We start from the raw sequence: 18,373 nt of genomic DNA, 5'->3' as shown, positions 1-18,373 counted from the left end.
TGTCACTTAAAGCTTCTGTTTCCTTATTTATTTTCATTTTCAATGACCTGTCCATTGGTGTAAGTGAGGTGTTAAAGTCCCCCACTATTATTGTGTTACTGTCAATTTCCTCTTTTAGAGCTGTCAGCAGTTGCCTTATGTGTTGAGGTGCTCCTATGTTGGGTGCATATATATTTATAATTGTTATATATTCTTCTTGGATTGATCCCTTGATCATTATGTAGTGTCCTTCCTTGTCTCTTGTAACATTCTTTATTTTAAAGTCTATTTTATCTGATATGAGTATTGCTACTCCAGCTTTCTTTTGATTTCCATTTGCATGGAATATCTTTTTCCATCCCCTCACTTTCAGTCTGTATGCATCCCTAGGTCTGAAGTGGGTCTCTTGTAGACAGCATATATTTGGGTCTTGTTTTTCTATCCATTCAGCAAGGCTGTGTCTTCTGGTTGGAGCATTTAATCCATTCACGTTTAAGGTAATTATCGATATGTATGTTCCTATGACCATTTTCTTATTTGTTTTGGGTTTGCTTTTGTAGGTCCTTTTCTTCTCCTGTATTTCTCACTTAGAGAAGTTCCTTTAGCATTTGTTGTAAAGCTGGTTTGGTGGTGCTGAATTCTCTTAGCTTTTGCTTGTCTGTAAAGCTTTTGACTTCTCCACTGAATCTGAATGAGATCCTTGCCAGGTAGAGTAATCTTGGTTGTAAGTTCTTCCCTTTCATCACTTTAAGTATATCATGCCACTCCCTTCTGGCTTGTAAAGTTTCTGCTGAGAAATCAGCTGTTAACCTTATGAGAGTTCCCTTGTATATTATTTGTTGTTTTCCCTTGCTGCTTTCTTCTTTTTTATTAAATTTTTTTAACACCTTTATTAGAGTATAATTGCTTTACAATGGTGTGTCAGTTTCTGCTTTATAACAAAGTGAAGCAGTTATACATATACATATGTTCCCATATCTCTTCCCTCTTGCGTCTCCCTCCCTCCCACCCTCCCTATGCCACCCTCCAGGTGGTCACGAAGCACCGAGCTGATCTGCCTGCGCCATGCAGCTGCTTCCCACTAGCTATCTATTTTACATTTGGTAGTGTATATATGTCCATGCCACTCTCTCACTTTGTCACAGCTTACCCTTCCCCCTCCCCGTATCCTCAAGTACATTCTCTAGTAGGTCTGCATCTTTATTCCCGTCTTGCCCCTAGGTTCTTCTGACCATTTTTGTTTGTTTGTTTTAGATTCCATATGTATGTATTAGCATACAGTATTTGTATGCTACTGTATTAGCATACAGTATTTGTTTTTCTTCTGACCATTTTTGTTTGTTTGTTTTAGATTCCATATGTATGTATTAGCATACAGTATTTGTTTTTCTCTTTCGGACTTACTTCACTCTGTATGACAGACTCTAGGTCCATCCAACTCACTACAAATAACTCAGTTTTGTTCCTTTTTATGGCTGAGTAATATTCCATTGTATATATGTGCCACATCTTCTTTATCCATTCATCTGTTGATGGACACCTAGGTTGTTTCCATGTCCTGCTATTGTAAATGGAGTGGCAATGAACATTTTGGTACATGACTCTTTTTGAATTATGGTTTTCTCAGGGTATATGCCCAGTAGTGGGATTGCTGGGTCGTATGATAGTCTATCTGTAGTTTTTTGAGGAACCTCCATACTGTTCTCCATAGTGGCTGTATCAATTTACATTCCCACCAACAGTGCAAGAGGATTCCCTTTTCTCCACACCCTCTCCAGTATTTACTGTTTGTTGATTTTTTCATGATGGCCAGTCTGACTGGTGTGAGATGATATCTCATTGTAGTTTTGATTCGCATTTCTCTAATGATTAATGACGTTGAGCATTCTTTCATGTGTTTGTTGGCAATCTGTATATCTTCTTTGGAGAAATGTCTATTTATGTCTTCTGCCCATTTTTGGATTGGGTTGTTTGTTTTCTTGATATTGAGCTGCATGAGTTGATTGTAAATTTTGGAGATTAATCCTTTGTCAGTTGCTTCATTTGCAAATATTTTCTCTCACTCTGAGGGTTGTCTTTTCGTCTTGTTTATGGTGTCCTTTGCTGTGCAAAAGCTTTTAAGTTTCATTAGGTCCTATTTCTTTAATTTTCTTTTTATTTCCATTTCTCTAGGAGGTGGGTCAAAAAGGATCTTGCTGTGATTTATATCATAGAGTGTTCTGCCTATGTTTTCCTCTAAGAGTTTGATGGTGTCTCGCCTTACATTTAGGTCTTTAATCCATTTTGAGTTTATTTTTGTGTATGGTATTAGAAGTGTTCTAATTTCATTATTTTACATGTAGCTGTCCAGTTTTCCCAGCACCACTTACTGAAGGGCTGTCTTTTCTCCACTGTATATTCTTGCCTCCTTTATCAAAGATAAGGTGACCATATGTGCGTGGGTTTATCTCTGGGCTTTATATCCTGTTCCATTAATCTATATTTCTGTTTTTGTGACAGTACAATACTGTATTGATTACTGTAGCTCTGTAATATAGTCTGAAGTCAGGGAGCCTGATTCCCTCCAGCTGCGTTTTTCTTTCTCAAGATTGCCTTGGCTATTCAGGGTCTTTTGTGTTTCCATACAAATTGTGAAATTTTTTTTTCTAGCTCTGTGAAGAATGCCAGTGGTAGTTTGATAGGGATTGCATTGAATCTGCAGGTTGCTTTGGGTAGTAGAGTCATTTTCACAATGTTGATTCTTCCAATCCAAGAACATGGTACATCTCTCCATCTATTTGTATCATCTTTACTTTCTTTCATCAGTGTCTTATAATTTTCTGCATACAGGTCTTTTGTCTCCTTAGGTAGGTTTATTCCTAGACATTTTATTCTTTTCGTTGCAGTGGTAAATCGGACTGTTTTCTTAATTTCACTTTCACATTCTTCATCATTAGTGTATAGGATTGCAATAGATTTCTGTACCTAAATTTTGTGTCCTGCTACTTTACCGAATGCATTGATTAGCTCTAGTAGTTTTCTGGTAGCATCTTTAGGAATCTGTATGTATAGCACCATGTCATCTGCAAACAGTGACAGCTTTACTTCTTCTTTTCCAATTTGGATTCCTTTTATTTCCTTTTCTTCTCTGATTCCTGTGGCTAAAACTTCCAAACTATGTTGAATAATAGTGGTGAGAGTGGGCAACCTTGTCTTCTTCGTGATCTTAGTGGAAATGCTTTCAGTTTTTCACCATTGAGGACGATGTTGGCTGTGGGTTTGTCATATATGGCCTTTATTATATTGAGGAAAGTTCCCTCTATGCCTACTTTCTGGAGGCTTTTTATCATAAATGGGTGTTGAATTTTGTCGAAAGCTCTCTCTGCATCTATTGAGATGACCATATGGTTTTTCTCCTTCAATTTGTTAATATGGTGTATCACATTGATTGATTTGTGTATATTGAAGAATCCTTACATTCCTGTAATAAACCCCACTTGATCATGGTGTGTGATCCTTTTAATGTGCTGTTGTATTCTGTTTGCTAGTATTTTGTTGAGGATTTTTGCATCTATGTTCATCAGTGATATTGGCCTGTAGTTTTCTTTCTTTGTGACATCCTTGTCTGGTTTTGGTATCAGAGTGATGGTGGCCTTGTAGAATGGGTTTGGGAGTGTTCCTCCCTCTGCTATATTTTGGAAGAGTTTGTGAAGGATAGGTGTTAGCTGTTCTCTAAATGACTGATACAATTTGCCTGGGAAGCCATCTGGTCCTGGGCTGTTGTTTGCTGGAAGATTTCTAATCACACTTTCAATTTCACTGCTTGTGATTGGTCTGTGTATATTTTCTACTTCTTCCTGGTTCAGCCTCGGAAGGTTGTGCTTTTCTAAGAATTTGTCCATGTTTTTTGTGGTTGTCCATTTTATTGGCATATAGCTGCTTGTAGTAATCTCTCATGATCCTTTGTATTTCTGCAGTGTCAGCTGTAATTTCTCCTTTTTCATTTCTAATTCTATTGATTTGAGTCTTCTCCCTTTTTTTCTTGATGAGTCTGGGTAATGGTTTATCAATTTTGTTTATCTTCTCAAAGAACCAGCTTTTAGTTTTATTGATATTTGCTCTTGTTTCTTTAATTTCTTTTTCATTTCTTTCTAATCTAATCTTTATGATTTCTTTCCTTCTGCTATCTTTGGGGTTTTTTTGTTCTTCTTTTTCTAATTGCTTTAGGCGTAAGGTTAGGTTGTTTGAGATGTTCCTTGTTTCTTAAGGTAGCTTGTATAGCTATAAACTTCCCTCTTAGAACTGCTTTTGCTGCATCCCATAGGTTTAGGGTCGTTGTGTTTTCATTGTCATTTGTTTCTTGGTATTTTTTGATTTCCTATTTGATTTCTTCAGTGATCTCTTGGTTATTAAGTAGTGTGTTGTTTAGCCTCCATGTGTTTGTATTTCTTACAGATATTTTCCTGTAATTGATAACTAGTCTCATAGCATTTTGGTCAGAAAAGATACTTGATACGACTTCAATTTCCTTAAATTTACCAATGCTTGATTTGTGACCCAAGATATGATCTATCCTGGAGAATGTTCCATGAGCCCTTGAGAAGAAAGTGTATTCTGTTGTTTTTGGATGGAATGTCCTATATATATCAATTAAGTCCATCTTGTTTAATGTATCATTTAAAGCTTGTGTTTCCTTACTGATTTTTATTTTGGATGATCTGTCCATTGGTGAAAGTGGGATATTAAAGTCCCCTGCTAACTGTATTACTGTTGATTTCCCCTTTAATGGCTGTTAGTATTTGCCTTATGTATTGAGGTGCTCCTATGTTGGGTGCATAAATATTTACAATTGTTATATCTGCTTCGTGGATTGATCCCTTGATCATTATATAGTGTCCTTCTTTGTCTCTAGTAATAATCTTTGTTTTAAAGTCTGTTTTGTCTGATATGAGAATTGCTACTCCAGCTTCCTTTTGATTTCCATTTGCATGGAATAACTTTTTCCATCCCCTCACTTTCAGTCTGTATGTGTCCCTAGGTCTGAAGTGGGTCTCTTGTAGACAGCATTTATACGGGTCTCGTTTTTGTGGCCATTCAGCCAGTCTATGTCTTTTGGTTGGAGCATTTAATCTATTTACATTTAAGGTAATTATCGACATGTATGTTCCTATTCCCATTTTCTTAATTGTTTTGGGTTTATTATTGTAGGTCTTTTCCTCCTCTTGTGTTTCCTGCCTAGAGAAGATCCTTTAGCATTTGTTGTAAAGCTGGTTTGGTGGTGCTGAATTCTCCCAGCTTTTGCTTGTCTGTAAAGCTTTAAATCTCTCCGTCAAATCTGAATGAGATCCTTGTTGGGTAGAGTAATCCTGGTTGTAGGTTTTTCTCCTTCATCACTTTAAATATGTCCTGCCACTCCCTTCTGGCTTGCAGAGTTTCTGCTGAATGATTAGCTGTTAACCTTATGGGGATTTCCTTACGTGTTACTTGCTGTTTTTCCCTTGCTGCTTTTAATATTTGTTCTTTGTATTTGATTTTTGATAGTTTGATTAATATGTGTCTTGTGTGTTTGTCCTTGGATTTATCCTGTATGGGTCTCTCTGTGCTTCCTGGACATGATTATCTATTTCCTTTCCCATATTAGGTAAGTTTTCAACTATAATCTCTTCAAATATTTTCTCAGTCCCTTTCTTTTTCTCTTCTTCTCTGGGACCCCTATAATTCGAATGCTGGTGTGTTTAATGTTGTCCCGGAGGTCTCTCAGACTGTCCTCAATTCTTTTCATCCTTTATTCTTCTCTGCAGCAGTGAATTCCCCCATTCTCTCTTCCAGGTCACTTCTCCGTTCTTCTGCCTCAGTTATTCTGCTATTGATCCCTTCTAGAGAATTTTTAATTTCATTTATTGTGTTGTTCATCATTGTTTGTTTGCTCTTTAGTTCCTTTAGATCCCTGTTAAACGTTTCTTGTATTTCTCCATTCTATTTCCAAGATTTTGGATCATCTTTACTATCATTATTCTGAATTGTTTTTCAGGTAGACTGCCTATTTCCTCTTCATTTTTTAGGTCTGGCGTGTTTTTGCCTTGCTCCTTCATCTGCTGTGTATTTTTCTGTCTTCTCATTTTGCTTAACTTACTGTTTTGGGGGTCTCCTTTTCGCAGGCTTCAGGATCGTAGTTTCCGTTGTTTTTGGTGTCTGTCCCCAGTGGCTAAGGTTGGTTCAGTGGGTTGTGTAGGCTTCATGGTGGAGGGGACTAATGCCTGTGTTCTGGTGGATGAGGCTGGATCTTGTCTTTCTGGTGGGCAGGTCCACATCTGGTGTTGTGTTTTGGGGTGTCTGTGACCTTATTATGATTTTAGGCAGCCTCTGTGCTAATGGATGGGGTTGTGTTCTTGTGTTGCTAGTTGTTTGGCATATGGTGTCCTGCACTGTAGCTTGCTGATCATTGAGTCGAGTTGGTCTTGGCCTTGAGATGGAGATCTCTGGGAGATTTTTTCCGTTTGATATTCCATGGAGCTGGGAGGCCTCCTGTGGACCAGTGTCCCGAAGTTGTCTCTCCCACCTCAGAGGCACAGCCCTGATGCCTTGCTGGAGCACCAAGAGCCTTTCATCCACACAGCTCAGAATAAAAGGGAGAAAAAAAAGAAAGAAAGAAAGAAGATAAAATAAAATAATTAAAATAAAAAATAATTATTAAGAAAAAAAATTTTTTTAAGTAAAAAAAAAAAAAAACGGACAGACAGAACCCTAGGACAAATGGTAAAAGCAAAGCTATACAGACAAAAATCACACACAGACGCGTACACATACACACGCACAAAAGGCGATAAAGGGCAAAAAATATATATATCATTGCTCCCAAACTCCACCTTCTCAATTTGGGATGATTCATTGTCTATTCAGGTATTCTACAGATGCAGGGTACATCAAGTTGATTGTGGAGGTTTAACCTGCTGCTCCGGAAGCTGCTGGGAGAAATTTCCCTTTTTCTTCTTTGTTCACACAGCTCCAGGGTTTCGGCTTTGGATTTGGGCCCACCTCTGCATGTAGGTCGCCTGAGGACGTCTGTTCTTCACTCAGACAGGACGGGGTTAAAAGAGACGTTGTTTCGGGGCTCTGGCTCACTCAGGCCAGGGGGAGGGAGGGGTACTGATGTGGGGCAAGCCTGCGGCAGCACAGGCCAGTATGACATTGCACCAGCGTGAGGCGCGCTGTTTGTTGTCCTGGGGAAGTTGTCCCTGGATCACGGGACCCTGGCAGTGGCGGGCTGCACAGGCTCCCGGGGCGGAGAGGTGTGGAGAGTGACCTGTGCTTACACACAGGCTTCTTGGTGGCAGCAGCAGCAGCCTTAATATCTCATCACCATCTCTCGGGTCCGTGCTATTAGCCGCGGCTCGCGTGCGTCTCTGGAGCTCATTTAACTGGCGCTCTTAATCCCCTCTCCTTGCGCACCAGGAAACAAAGAGGCAAGAAAAAGTCTCTTACCTCTTTGGCAGCTCCAGACTTTTTCCCGGACACCCTCCCGGCTAGCTGTGGCACACTAGCCCCTTCAGGCTGTGTTTACGCCGCCAACCCCAGCCCTCTCCCTGGGATCCGACCTCCGAAGCCCGAGCCTCAGCTCCTGGCCCCCACCCGTCCCGGCAGGTGAGCAGACAAGCCTCTCGGGCTGGTGAGCGCTGGTCGGCACCGATCCTCTGTGTGGGAATCTCTCCGCTTTGTCCTCCGCAACCCTGTTGCTGTGCTTTCCTCCATGGCTCCGAAGCTTCCCCTCTCTGCCACCCGCAGTCTCTGCCTGCGAAGGGGCTTCCTAGTGTGTGGAAACCTTTCCTCCTTCACAGCTCCCTCCCACCAGTGCAGGTCCCATCCCTATTCTTTTTTCTCTGTTTTTCCTTTTTTCTTTTGCCCTACCCAGGTACGTGGGGAGTTTCTTGCCTTTTGGGAGGTCTGAGGTCTTCTGCCAGCGTTCAGTAGGTGTTCTGTAGTTGTTCCACATGTAGATGTATTCCTGATGTATTTGTGGGGAGGAAGGTTTTCTCCGCGTCTTACTCTTCCGCCATCTTGAAGCTCCTCCCTCCCTTGCCGCTTTCAATAATTTCTCTTCGTCTTTAATTTTTGCCAATCTGAATACTATGTGTCTCAGCATGTTTCTCCTTGGGTTTATCCTGTATGGGAGTTGCTGCGCTTCCTTGACGGGTGGCTATTTCCTTTCCCATGTTAGGAAAGTTTTCGACTACAATCTCTTCAAATATTTCCTCTGGTCCTTTCTCTCTCTCTTCTCCTTCTGGGACCCCTATAATGAGAATGTTGTTGCATTTAATGTTGTCCCAGAGGTCTCTTAGGCTGTCTTCATTTCTTTTCATTCTTTTTTCATTATTCTGTTCTGCAGCAGTGAATTCCCCCATTCTCTCTTCCAGGCCACTTATCTGTTCTTCTGCCTCAGTTATTCTACTATTGATTCCTTCTAGTGTAGTTTTCATTTCAGTTATTGTATTGTTCTTCTCTGTTTGTTTGTTCTTTAATTCTTCTAGGTCTTTGTTAAATATTTCTTGCATCTTCTCGATCTCTGCCTCCATTCTTTTTCCGAGGTCGTGGATCATCTTCACTATTATTATTCTGAATTCTCTTTCTGGAAGGTTGCCTATCTCCACTTCATTTAGTTGTTTTCCTGGGGTTTTATCTTGTTCCTTCATGTGGTACATAGCCCTCTGCCTTTTCATCTTGTCTATCTTTTTGTGAATGTGGTTTTTGTTCCACAAGCTGCAGGACTGTAGTTCTTCTTGCTTCTTCTCTACCTTTCTTTTTTACTTTCGTTAATATGGCTACTAGAAAATTCAAAATTACACATGTGCCTTGCATCTTGTTTCTGTTGGACATTGCTGATTTATTTGCTGATTTATTTTCCCCCCACAAGCATCAGAATACTCATATAAGAAGACTGATTCGGGGCTTCCCTGCTGGCACGGTGGTTAAGAATCTGCCTGCCAATGCAGGGGACATGGGTTAGAGCCCTGGTCCGGGAAGATCCCACATGCCACAGAGCAACTAAGCCCGTGCACCACAACTACTGAGCCCGCGCCCTAGAGCCAGCGAGCCACAACTACTGAGCCCGTGTGCCATGAGCCCATGCTCCACAACAAGAGAAGCCACCGCAATGAGAAGCCTGCGCACCAAAACGTGAAGAGTAGCCCCTGCTCGCCGCAACCAGAGAAAGCCTGCACACAGCAAGGAAGGCCCAATGCAGCCAAAAATAAATAAATAAAATTTTTAAATTCATTAAAAAATAAAGAAAACTGATTTATATCTTCTCTGATGATCTTTGCTCTTAGATACCATGAGAATGGGGGCTCACAATCAGTAGAAGTACACAGGACTTCTCACGTTCAAATTATTTCTTATCTAAGCAGCTTGGAAATCTGTACTGGTTTATATTGTTCCTGTCAGAATCATTTCACAGTCCAAGCTGAAAGACGTTACAGCTCTCTGTTCTATGTCCTCGAAAGCCCTGCCTTTGCAGGCCACACCTGCAGGCCTGTGACCCCACTCACCCCTCCTCACTTCATCAGTTAGCTGGAATTTCCAAAAGGAATTAGCCATGAAGGCCTCTGTGCAGCTCTCCTCAGAGTATACATACTTTATGCTATTAGACTGTGAGGTCCCAGGGGGCAGGGGCCCAATCTTGGTTGTGTATCTACCCCCACTACATCTAGAATTGCATAGGTCCTTGTATAAAAGTAAATGCATTTGATAAATGTTGGTCACATGGGTAGAGCTGATGGGTTAGGGGAAAGGAAGAGTTTCTCCTTTTCTCCTTTACATTATAGCAGTTTTATCACATTAGCCACTGAGTATCAACTGTGCTTCATAATCCATTTTTTCAAATATCCAAATGTCACGGGCTGCCTGGAACTGAGCTGGGGCCTGGGGGCATATCGGGGGATGGTGGGGAATAAGACAGGCAGAGCCCTATCCTTACAGGGGAGGACAAACCAGAGCACACACACCATGCAATTACAGTAAGTGTGGCATGTGCCACCAGGGAAAAGCAGCTGGGATCATGAGAGGGTCATTTTTTTTTTTTTTTTTTTTTTGTGGTATGCGGGCCTCTCACTGCTGTGGCCTCTCCCACTGCGGAGCACGGGCTCCGGACGCGTAGGCTCAGCGGCCATGGCTCATGGCCCCAGCTGCTCCACGGCACGTGGGATCTTCCCAGACCAGAGCACGAACCCGTGTCCCCTGCATCGGCAAGCGGACTCTCAACCACTGCGCCACCAGGGAAGCCCACGAGAGGGTCATTGACAGTGGAACCTAATGCAGTCAGGGCTTCAGGAAGGCTTCTAAATGACCTTGAGGCTGGACCTGAGGAGACTGTTTGTCTGGCAAGGTAGAGGGGAAAGGGCAGGCTGACCATGTAGGGAGAGCCCTTTGAGCCTTGTTAAAAATGGTAAAACTTAATCCTAAAAGCAGTGAAAATCCATTGAAGGGTTTTGTGCAAGATGATGACATGATCAGGTCTGCCTTTTATTTACTTTTTTTTTTTTTATAAATCTATAGTTTTATTAAGACAAAAACTGACAGTGTTGGTATGAAGTTTAACATTTAAAAACAAAAGTTTTCACAGAAACCTAACACATGCCTAAAAAGATTTTACAACGGAGTTCTAGATGCAGGTCTAAATGATGTCAAGAACTGATGGATCTCATGATTCAAGACAGCATTTTGGGTTTTAGTTAATTCTTAGGATTAAAAAAATTTGTTTTGTTTTAAAGTGAACCACTGCCCCAGTATGAAAATTTAATCTCCTGAGACCAGGGCTTCAGAAATCATTCAACTCTTGAAGTGACTCAGTGAACTTGTGCTGTCAGTGACTGAACTCTGCCACCAATGGTTTCAAAGTTCAAAAAACAGAGGCTCCAAGAGTTTTCCACCCTAAGAGCACCGGCCCTTGTCTTTGCCTACTCTCCCATCTCCTATACCACCCTCTGCCCTTCCCCAAATACTTCAGCCAGTGGCTTGGATGGAGAAGCTGATGTTTATAACTTCAAAATTGGAAAAGAAAGGGTCTTCTTGTCGATTTCAAGAATTAGTACCTCTAAGACAGAATGATCTGCCTGTGTATACACTCCAATAAGACTTTTCCTCAACCAGTTTCCATCCCCCAAATGGCAGCTTTGGTAACTTCTTAATTGGGAAGTTAAGAAGTTACCAAAGCTTAATGCTTTTTGGGAACAGCATTAAGCTCAGGCAGGCAACACCTTGGCTTCTAAGTTTCAGGCATTCACAGCTTTTAAACAGTCTCTCACAGTCCTCATTTAGGTTGCCAATGACATTTTTTGAAAGGATGAAATATTCTGGACACAGAACCATACCATCATTAGTTGTTCTTTCCTTTCACCATTTCCCCCCAACAGGCCCCAAAGTTTAACAAAAATGATCCTAACCCATCTCCCTTCTTCCCCACCCCATCCCTCCCACCCCAAATAACACACCAGAAATAGCCAAAAACTACATACATGCTACGCTGTAAAAATGCAGAGTTAACACTATTGGGAAGAAGGCTGTGGGTTGTGGAGATGCTCTTTGAAGATCTGCAGTATCTTTTGCTCTCCCACATCCCATTCTGCAAGTTTTGTCCTTCATAGAAGGCCCTTTGCTTTTCTCAGCAAAGTTCAGAATGGGTTGCCTTCCCCTCCACTGGGATGGGTGTGCAAACTATACAGCATGGAGCGGCTTTAAAGCACTTGGGCTGCTGTAGGGCACAGAAACTATACTGGCTCTTCAAAGGACATCTTCTCAAGCCCCCTCTACGGTGTCAAGACAAGTAGAACTCCTTCTTTCCCCACCTGAAACCCACAGTCAGATGTGACAGGGGCTGGTACTCAGGAGAGTTAATTCTTGTCATCTTTTTTGTCATCATCCTCTGAGGGGTAGGAATGCCATGTCAGCCTTTCCTCATAGAAGGATATGACAACCTGTGGGCACTTGGCAGGGACCAGGTCAGCCTCATCAGAGTTTTTCCATTTCATCAGGAACATGAGTTCTCCACTGGAGTCTGTAGCTCCAATAATCCGCTCCGGTTCCAAACCCCGGGCAAAGCCCCCTTATCTTCCGAATCAGAATCAGCTTTGCTCAGAATCAGCTTTGCGCTTGCCTCCCTCTGACTTATCTGTCTCGTGTGCTGTTTTCTGTGACTGCAGGAACTCAGCAATGAGGTCGGGGTTAATCCAGGTTTTCTTCTGGCTCCCATGTGTTGTCCTCATCTGAGAACCCCTTCCACTTTAGGAGGTGCTCCACCTGGCCCTTTACCACTCGACGGTCAAGAACTTTTTCCACCACATCTTCTTCTTCTAGCACCTCCTCCACTTTCTTCTTGTTTTGTTTTTTCCCCATAGTGCCCGCCAGCTTTCTGGTATAAAGGGTGACGCTGCTCAGAGCAGCGCCCACGAGCCCGAGAGGAATCGGTGCCGCGCTACTGGCGCGTGTTGTCGGGCCGGCCAGGGGAGTGGCGACCAGAAAAGCAACAAGTCGGTTGACCGCGGTTGAGCCCCTCACTGAAGCGGCGTACCGCAGGCCCCCGCCAACGGCCCTCCCCTCAGCCGAACAAAAGAGCCTCTCCAGGTCTGCCTTTTAAAATATCACTCCAGAGGTGGGCAAGAGCAGATGGGGGGGCCTACACAGAGCACAGCTACAGATTCAAGAAAAGTAATCCAACTCTCTTTGGTCATCATTTCAATAGGAATTGATTTTCAAGACCATACAGATGTGTATGCTCCATAACCACAAGATGTGAAAGCCAGAATGCACCTTAGAGTATGAATCAAATACAAGATACTCTTAAAGTACCCTCAAAGCATTAATTTCCACAGATCCTACTGGCCTGTCCAGGTAAATTTGTTACTTTGCATAAGCCCCTATCCTGACCCTCGCCAGATCTTGCTTATTCAGGACCAGAAGCCAGTGATCCATATTGGTTGACCCAGTTTCTGGGATCACAGAGAGGCTGAGTGGTCAAAGCATTTATCAAATAGCATGAGTTTGGGAATATTCTGCTCTTCTGTGCCCAAGGACTGGGAGCCTCTGGGTGTTGGCTAGATTCTTGTGTCCCCTTCGCAAGGACACTTGCATTCTGAACAAGTGTACTGGATCAGCCACCTTTCAGGAGCTCTAGCCAATGTCTGCTCTCAGGGCAAGAAATTCAAATTCATGGAGGAACTAAGTCATATCTATTATAAGCCAATTAAACACAAATTATCTAAATTCTGAAGAATGAGCATATGAAATTTTGTTTTACTCTGGACCCTTGTAGATGACACTTATTTGTATAAATATGTGCCTTACCCATATATAACTGCTTTTCTGAAACCAACTTGTGATCGCCTGGTGATGGCCTTAATTGTTCTCCTTGGTGGCAGATGTTCATTCAATTTTTAAATAGCCATAAAACCAATATGTTGGTAGCGAATAAGCACATTCAGGATTCTGTTAAAAATACATCATTTCTAAAAATTCAAATCTCCCCCAACTACCTCCTCCTGTTATCTTTTTTATTAAAATAAAAATAAGTCTCAACCCCACAATTTGTTCCCTTTCTGGATTTCTGTCATATCCACTCTGAAAGTAAAGTACCCTTTGCACCTAAATGAAGAACCCATTCTTCTCAGAAGCACGACTGTGCAATGGAAAGTTCCTGGGCTCGGGGGCATCAGACCTGGGTTCCAATCCTGGTTTCATCCCTTCCTAGGTGTGTAACTTTGGGAAAGTTTCTTAAATTCTCTGGCCCTTGTTTTTTCCTGAGGAAAATTAGGCTAGCCTACTATATTAGTTTTTAGGTCTGCCATAACAAATTGCCACAAATTGTGTGGCTTAGAACAACAGAAATTTACTCTCTCACAGTTCAAGACACTTGAAATCAAGGTGTCAGTAGGGTTGGTTCTTTCTGAGGCCTTCTGGGAGAATCCTTCCTCGCCTCTTCCAGCTCTGGTGGCTCCTGGCATTCCTTGGTTTGTGGCAGCATCACTCTAATCTCGGCCTCTGTCTTCACGTGGCCTTCTGCCCTGTGTCTCTCTGTGTTTTCTCTTCTTCTTATAAGGAAACCAGTTGTTGGATTTAGGGCCCACTCTAACTCCAGAATGAGTTCATCTCAAGATCATTAACTGATTACATCTCAAAAGATGTTATTTCTAAATAAAGTCACATTTGGAGGTTCTGGGTAGCCCAGGATTTTGAGGGACATCCTATTCAACACAGCATACCTCCATACACCTGAATTCCATTATACTCAGGAACACAGATGGGTCCCCACCAAAGATCTGTGTTCATGGATTTTTAGTTTCTTTGCTATACTATGAATTTTTCAACTGAGTTTTCTTTTTATAATCAGGAAAGGAACAGCTACTTTTAGAGAGAAGACAGTGTATATAACTAGCTACATAATGAAAATGCATTAGTGCTCAGTAAATACTATATTTTCGCTCTCCTTCCCTACATTTAATATTAGTCCTACAACATGGAAGCAACCTAAGTGTCCATCGACAGATGAATGGATAAAAAAGATGTGGCACATACATACAATGGAATATTAATCAGCCATAAAAAGAAACAAAATTGAGTTATTTGTAGTGAGGTGGATGGACCTAGAGTCTGTCTTACAGAGTGAAGTAAGTCAGAAAGAGAAAAACAGATACTGTATGCTAATACATACATATGGAATCTAAAACAACAAAAAAGGTTCTGATGAACCTAAGGGCAGGACAGGAATAAAGACACAGACATAGAGAATGGACTTGAGGACACAGGGAGGGGGAAAGGTAAGCTGTGACAATGTGAGAGAGTGGCATGGACATATATACACTACCAAATGTAAAACAGATAGCTAGTGGGAAGCAGCCGCACACGGAGATCAGCTCCATGCTTTGTGACCACCTAGAGGGATGGGATAGGGAGGGTGGGAGGGAGACGCAAGAGGGAAGGGATATGGGGATATATGTATCTGTATAGCTGATTCACTTTGTTATACAGCAGAAACTAACACACCATTGTAAAGCAATTATACTCCAATAAAGATGTTTAAAATATATATATTAGCCCTACAACAGCAGGGCTAAGTAATCCTAGCACCATCCATGCGTCAATCCCAGGAAATGAGGGAGCACTTCAGGGTTCTACCCAAAGACAAAGACAAAAACATCCTTCCCTAAACAATGACTTCTTACCGTGAGACTTGGGGTGAGCAGTTCTCTTTTCAAAACTGACCTATCACAGTTGTTTAAATACTTAGGAACAGGTGAAGATCTCTTAGGTAAGAGATCCTTGAATCTCTGTGGAATACAGAGGTCATGAAGAAGGCTGCAAGCAAACATTGGAAACTTCATTTTTGCTATTCGTTGCCTAATTTGCCAACAATTTGGTCTACTATCAGTTAAATGCCTGGTTCCTATGGCTTATCACTTACTTCAATATTTTCCTTCCTCACATAATCCCATCTCTGATGCAGTTTTTAAAAGAGCTGAGAATGTTATTCCCACAGTTTGGGCTGAGCGAAAGCTGCAGCCAGCAGCAGAAGGCAGTAGGGAGCTGGTCAGCACTGACTGTGCTTGTCTGCCTCCTCTTATCCCACGTATTTCCTTTTCTTATCTCTCACCCATTAACGCTCAGAATCCAAACACAGTGGGGCTGACACGGTGCCTGAACCATCTCCCCTAGGACCACCGAAGACACAGGAATCTCAACCTGAAACCCCCAAAGAAACTGGTCTCAAGATACGCAGTTTTCCCCATATTCATACGTTTTACTTAAATATATTCAACCCTGCTTCAAGTTTCTATACTCTGCAGTTAGGAACTGCTACTCAGGAATAGTGCTGAGGAGGTCTAGAGTATCAGCTGCTTTGCTCTGTTACACCTCGTGCTCTTCGAGATCACCCCACTTCTGCCTGGTTCTCTTTTCAAGGTACAGCTCCATTATCTCTATTACAACTCCCTTCTCTTAAGAGTGTAACAGGTTAGCAAGAACAAGTGCTGATCTGTGATGTGCTTGGAGAAAAATCAGAACAAAGAACAACCCTGCAAAGACTTCAGTGATGCGTATGGACAGAAACCCTCTGTATTTCACAAAAACCGTTCAACTTCCTACTTTTTCACACCTTTGGTGAATTACTATGTTTTATCTGAAAATTCTCCCAATTTTCTTTCTTACAATCCCTTTCAAATTAGTGTTCAGTTAATAACAGTTTGCAGCTACCCTGACATCATGTGCCACCCACACTGTCCACACAGTGCTGTTTGTTAATTACACTACAGTCAGATAAAATATCACAGAAGCCTCCAGTTGCTTCAGTGTGAACCTAAAAAGTCCTCCCTTCCCAGTCGAAATGCTCCACCTGAAGCCACTGAACTTCCAGAAGGGAGGACAGAGCAAGCAGAAGCACACCAAACCTAGCCTGTCTACCAAAGAGGAACAAAAAGTTACCTGGAGGGATACCCCTGCAAGTATAAAATGAGCCCTTACCTGGATTGGGTTGAAGGTACTCAATTGTTTTAGTCATTATTTCCATCACAGCCCTGCTGGTGACATCCACTTTCTGAAATGAGAAAATAAATATTCTAAATGATGCAAATTATTAGCTTTAGAAACGTAGTTTTTTTTTGTGTGTGTGGTATGCGGGCCTCTCACTGTTGTGGCCTCTCCCGTTGCGGAGCACAGGCTCTGGACGCACAGGCTCAGCGGCCATGGCTCACGGGCCCAGCTGCTCTGCAGCATGTGGGATCTTCCCAGACCGGGGCACGAACCCGTGTCCCCTGCATCGGCAGGCGGACTCTCAACCACTGCACCACCAGGGAAGCCCCTAGAAACGTAGTTTTTGCTTGAGTATATGTACAACCACTGGTGGTACAACCGAGCAAGAAGTCCTGCGGTGGAAGGTGGGGGGCTCACAGAGCTGCCAGACATAACACTGGCTTTGCATTCAGCTGTGTTCCATCAAGACTTGGAAAGCTCATTTACCCAAAAAGGAACCTACTAATTTCCTAAAATGTGTTTCAAAATATACTTCCTTATCTCCTGGTAAAATAAGGTGGATATAGCTTCCTCTCACTGGAAGTTGCCTGATGTGGTCTCTGAGAATGGTTCAGTCTTCACTTGACACAGAAAACCCCACAAAATCTTGCGAATCAAGAGGTTCAAGTCTTCACGTTCACTTTAAGAACACCCATGAAGCTGGCCAGGCCATAGAGGGTATGCATATCCAAAAAGCCACCAAGTCTCTGAAAGATGTCACTTTACAGAAGCAATGCATGCTATCCCATCATTACAATGTTGAAGTTGGCTGGTGTATCTATCCAGGTCAAAGAGTGGGGCTGGACAGAGGGTCCATGACCCAAAAAAGAGTGAATTTTTTGCCGCACATGCTTAAAAATGCTGAGAGTAAAGTTCCACTTAAGGGTTTTGATGTAGCGTCTCTGGCATAGAGCACATCCAGGTGAACAGAATCCGAGATGGGCCCTGGACTTACAGAGCTCATGGACAGATTAACCCCTACCTGAGCCCTCTCTGCCACACTAAGATGATCCCTATTGAAAAAGAGCAAATTGTACCAAAACCTGAAGGGAAGGTTGTACAGAAGATGATGTCCCAAGAGAAACTGAAGAAACAAAAATATATGACCCACGAATAAATTCAGCATAAAATAAACATAAATTTTAAAAAAAAGGTAGAGCGATGAAACATATTTTGCCCCAGAGGCATTTACTGGATGTCTACAGAGGGCCAGGCATGGTGGCATGTTTCACTGTTTTAAAGAAAGAAACATGCCACATCGACCCTGTTTGTTCAAGTAAGAGAGGGAAAGTTTTTATTTAACTTCTGAGAACATCCCAAGTACATAAAAATCTTGAGCAAACACTTCTAATCAGTTCTTGAACTTTTGGTTAACTCTAAATTAAAATCTTGGTCCTAGAGTCTATCCGTGCAAAATTCTGAATGGTCAGTATTTGCACTCAGCAGGTCACCATGTCCTCTCTCTGTTGCACTCGTTTTACCACATGAAGAGGCCGTGCAATGAGGTCCTCTCTACATTCCCCCATGAAATCCTTTTCTTATCAACACGTGTGGTCCATTCATTCACTCTGCAGGGTAAATGACTACTGAAAATTAGTGTACCCTCCTATCCAAGGTATGTACATGGAATACATTAGTATGAATGAAGGGAATTAATTTTTGATGGCAGAATATCAGATCTCAATTAAGTTCAAGGAGACTTCGTTGTTTTCTTTAGAGTCCAAGGGCTCCTCCCTCAATTCCAATTTTTCTGTAACCTACTGCACCTACATACAAAATCAACCTTTTATGGATGGGGCAAGCCTCCTTCTCTTTCTTTTTTTTATTAATTTTTATTGGAATATGGTTGCTTTACAATGTTGTGTTA

The 18,373-nt window shown here is 42.1% G+C and overlaps 1 protein-coding gene and 1 pseudogene across 1 annotated transcript in view; both read right to left on the bottom strand.

Annotated features, from left to right (window-relative positions):
- SH3GL2 (SH3 domain containing GRB2 like 2, endophilin A1) overlaps nucleotides 1-18,373 on the bottom strand; it is a 215,552-nt gene that overhangs the window by 41,168 nt on the left and 156,011 nt on the right. Inside the window, exon 3 of the mRNA XM_007465655.1 lies at nucleotides 16,459-16,531. Coding sequence (XP_007465717.1) covers nucleotides 16,459-16,531 — 73 coding nt within the window. The remainder of the gene's footprint in view (nucleotides 1-16,458; nucleotides 16,532-18,373) is intronic.
- LOC103084173 (chromobox protein homolog 1 pseudogene) lies at nucleotides 11,841-12,342 on the bottom strand (annotated as a pseudogene).

This window comes from Lipotes vexillifer, unplaced genomic scaffold (genome assembly GCF_000442215.2).
Source record: "Lipotes vexillifer unplaced genomic scaffold, Lipotes_vexillifer_v1.1 scaffold31, whole genome shotgun sequence".
NCBI classification, from domain to species: domain Eukaryota; kingdom Metazoa; phylum Chordata; class Mammalia; order Artiodactyla; family Lipotidae; genus Lipotes; species Lipotes vexillifer.
This window is presented reverse-complemented; position numbering and strand designations above follow the sequence as displayed.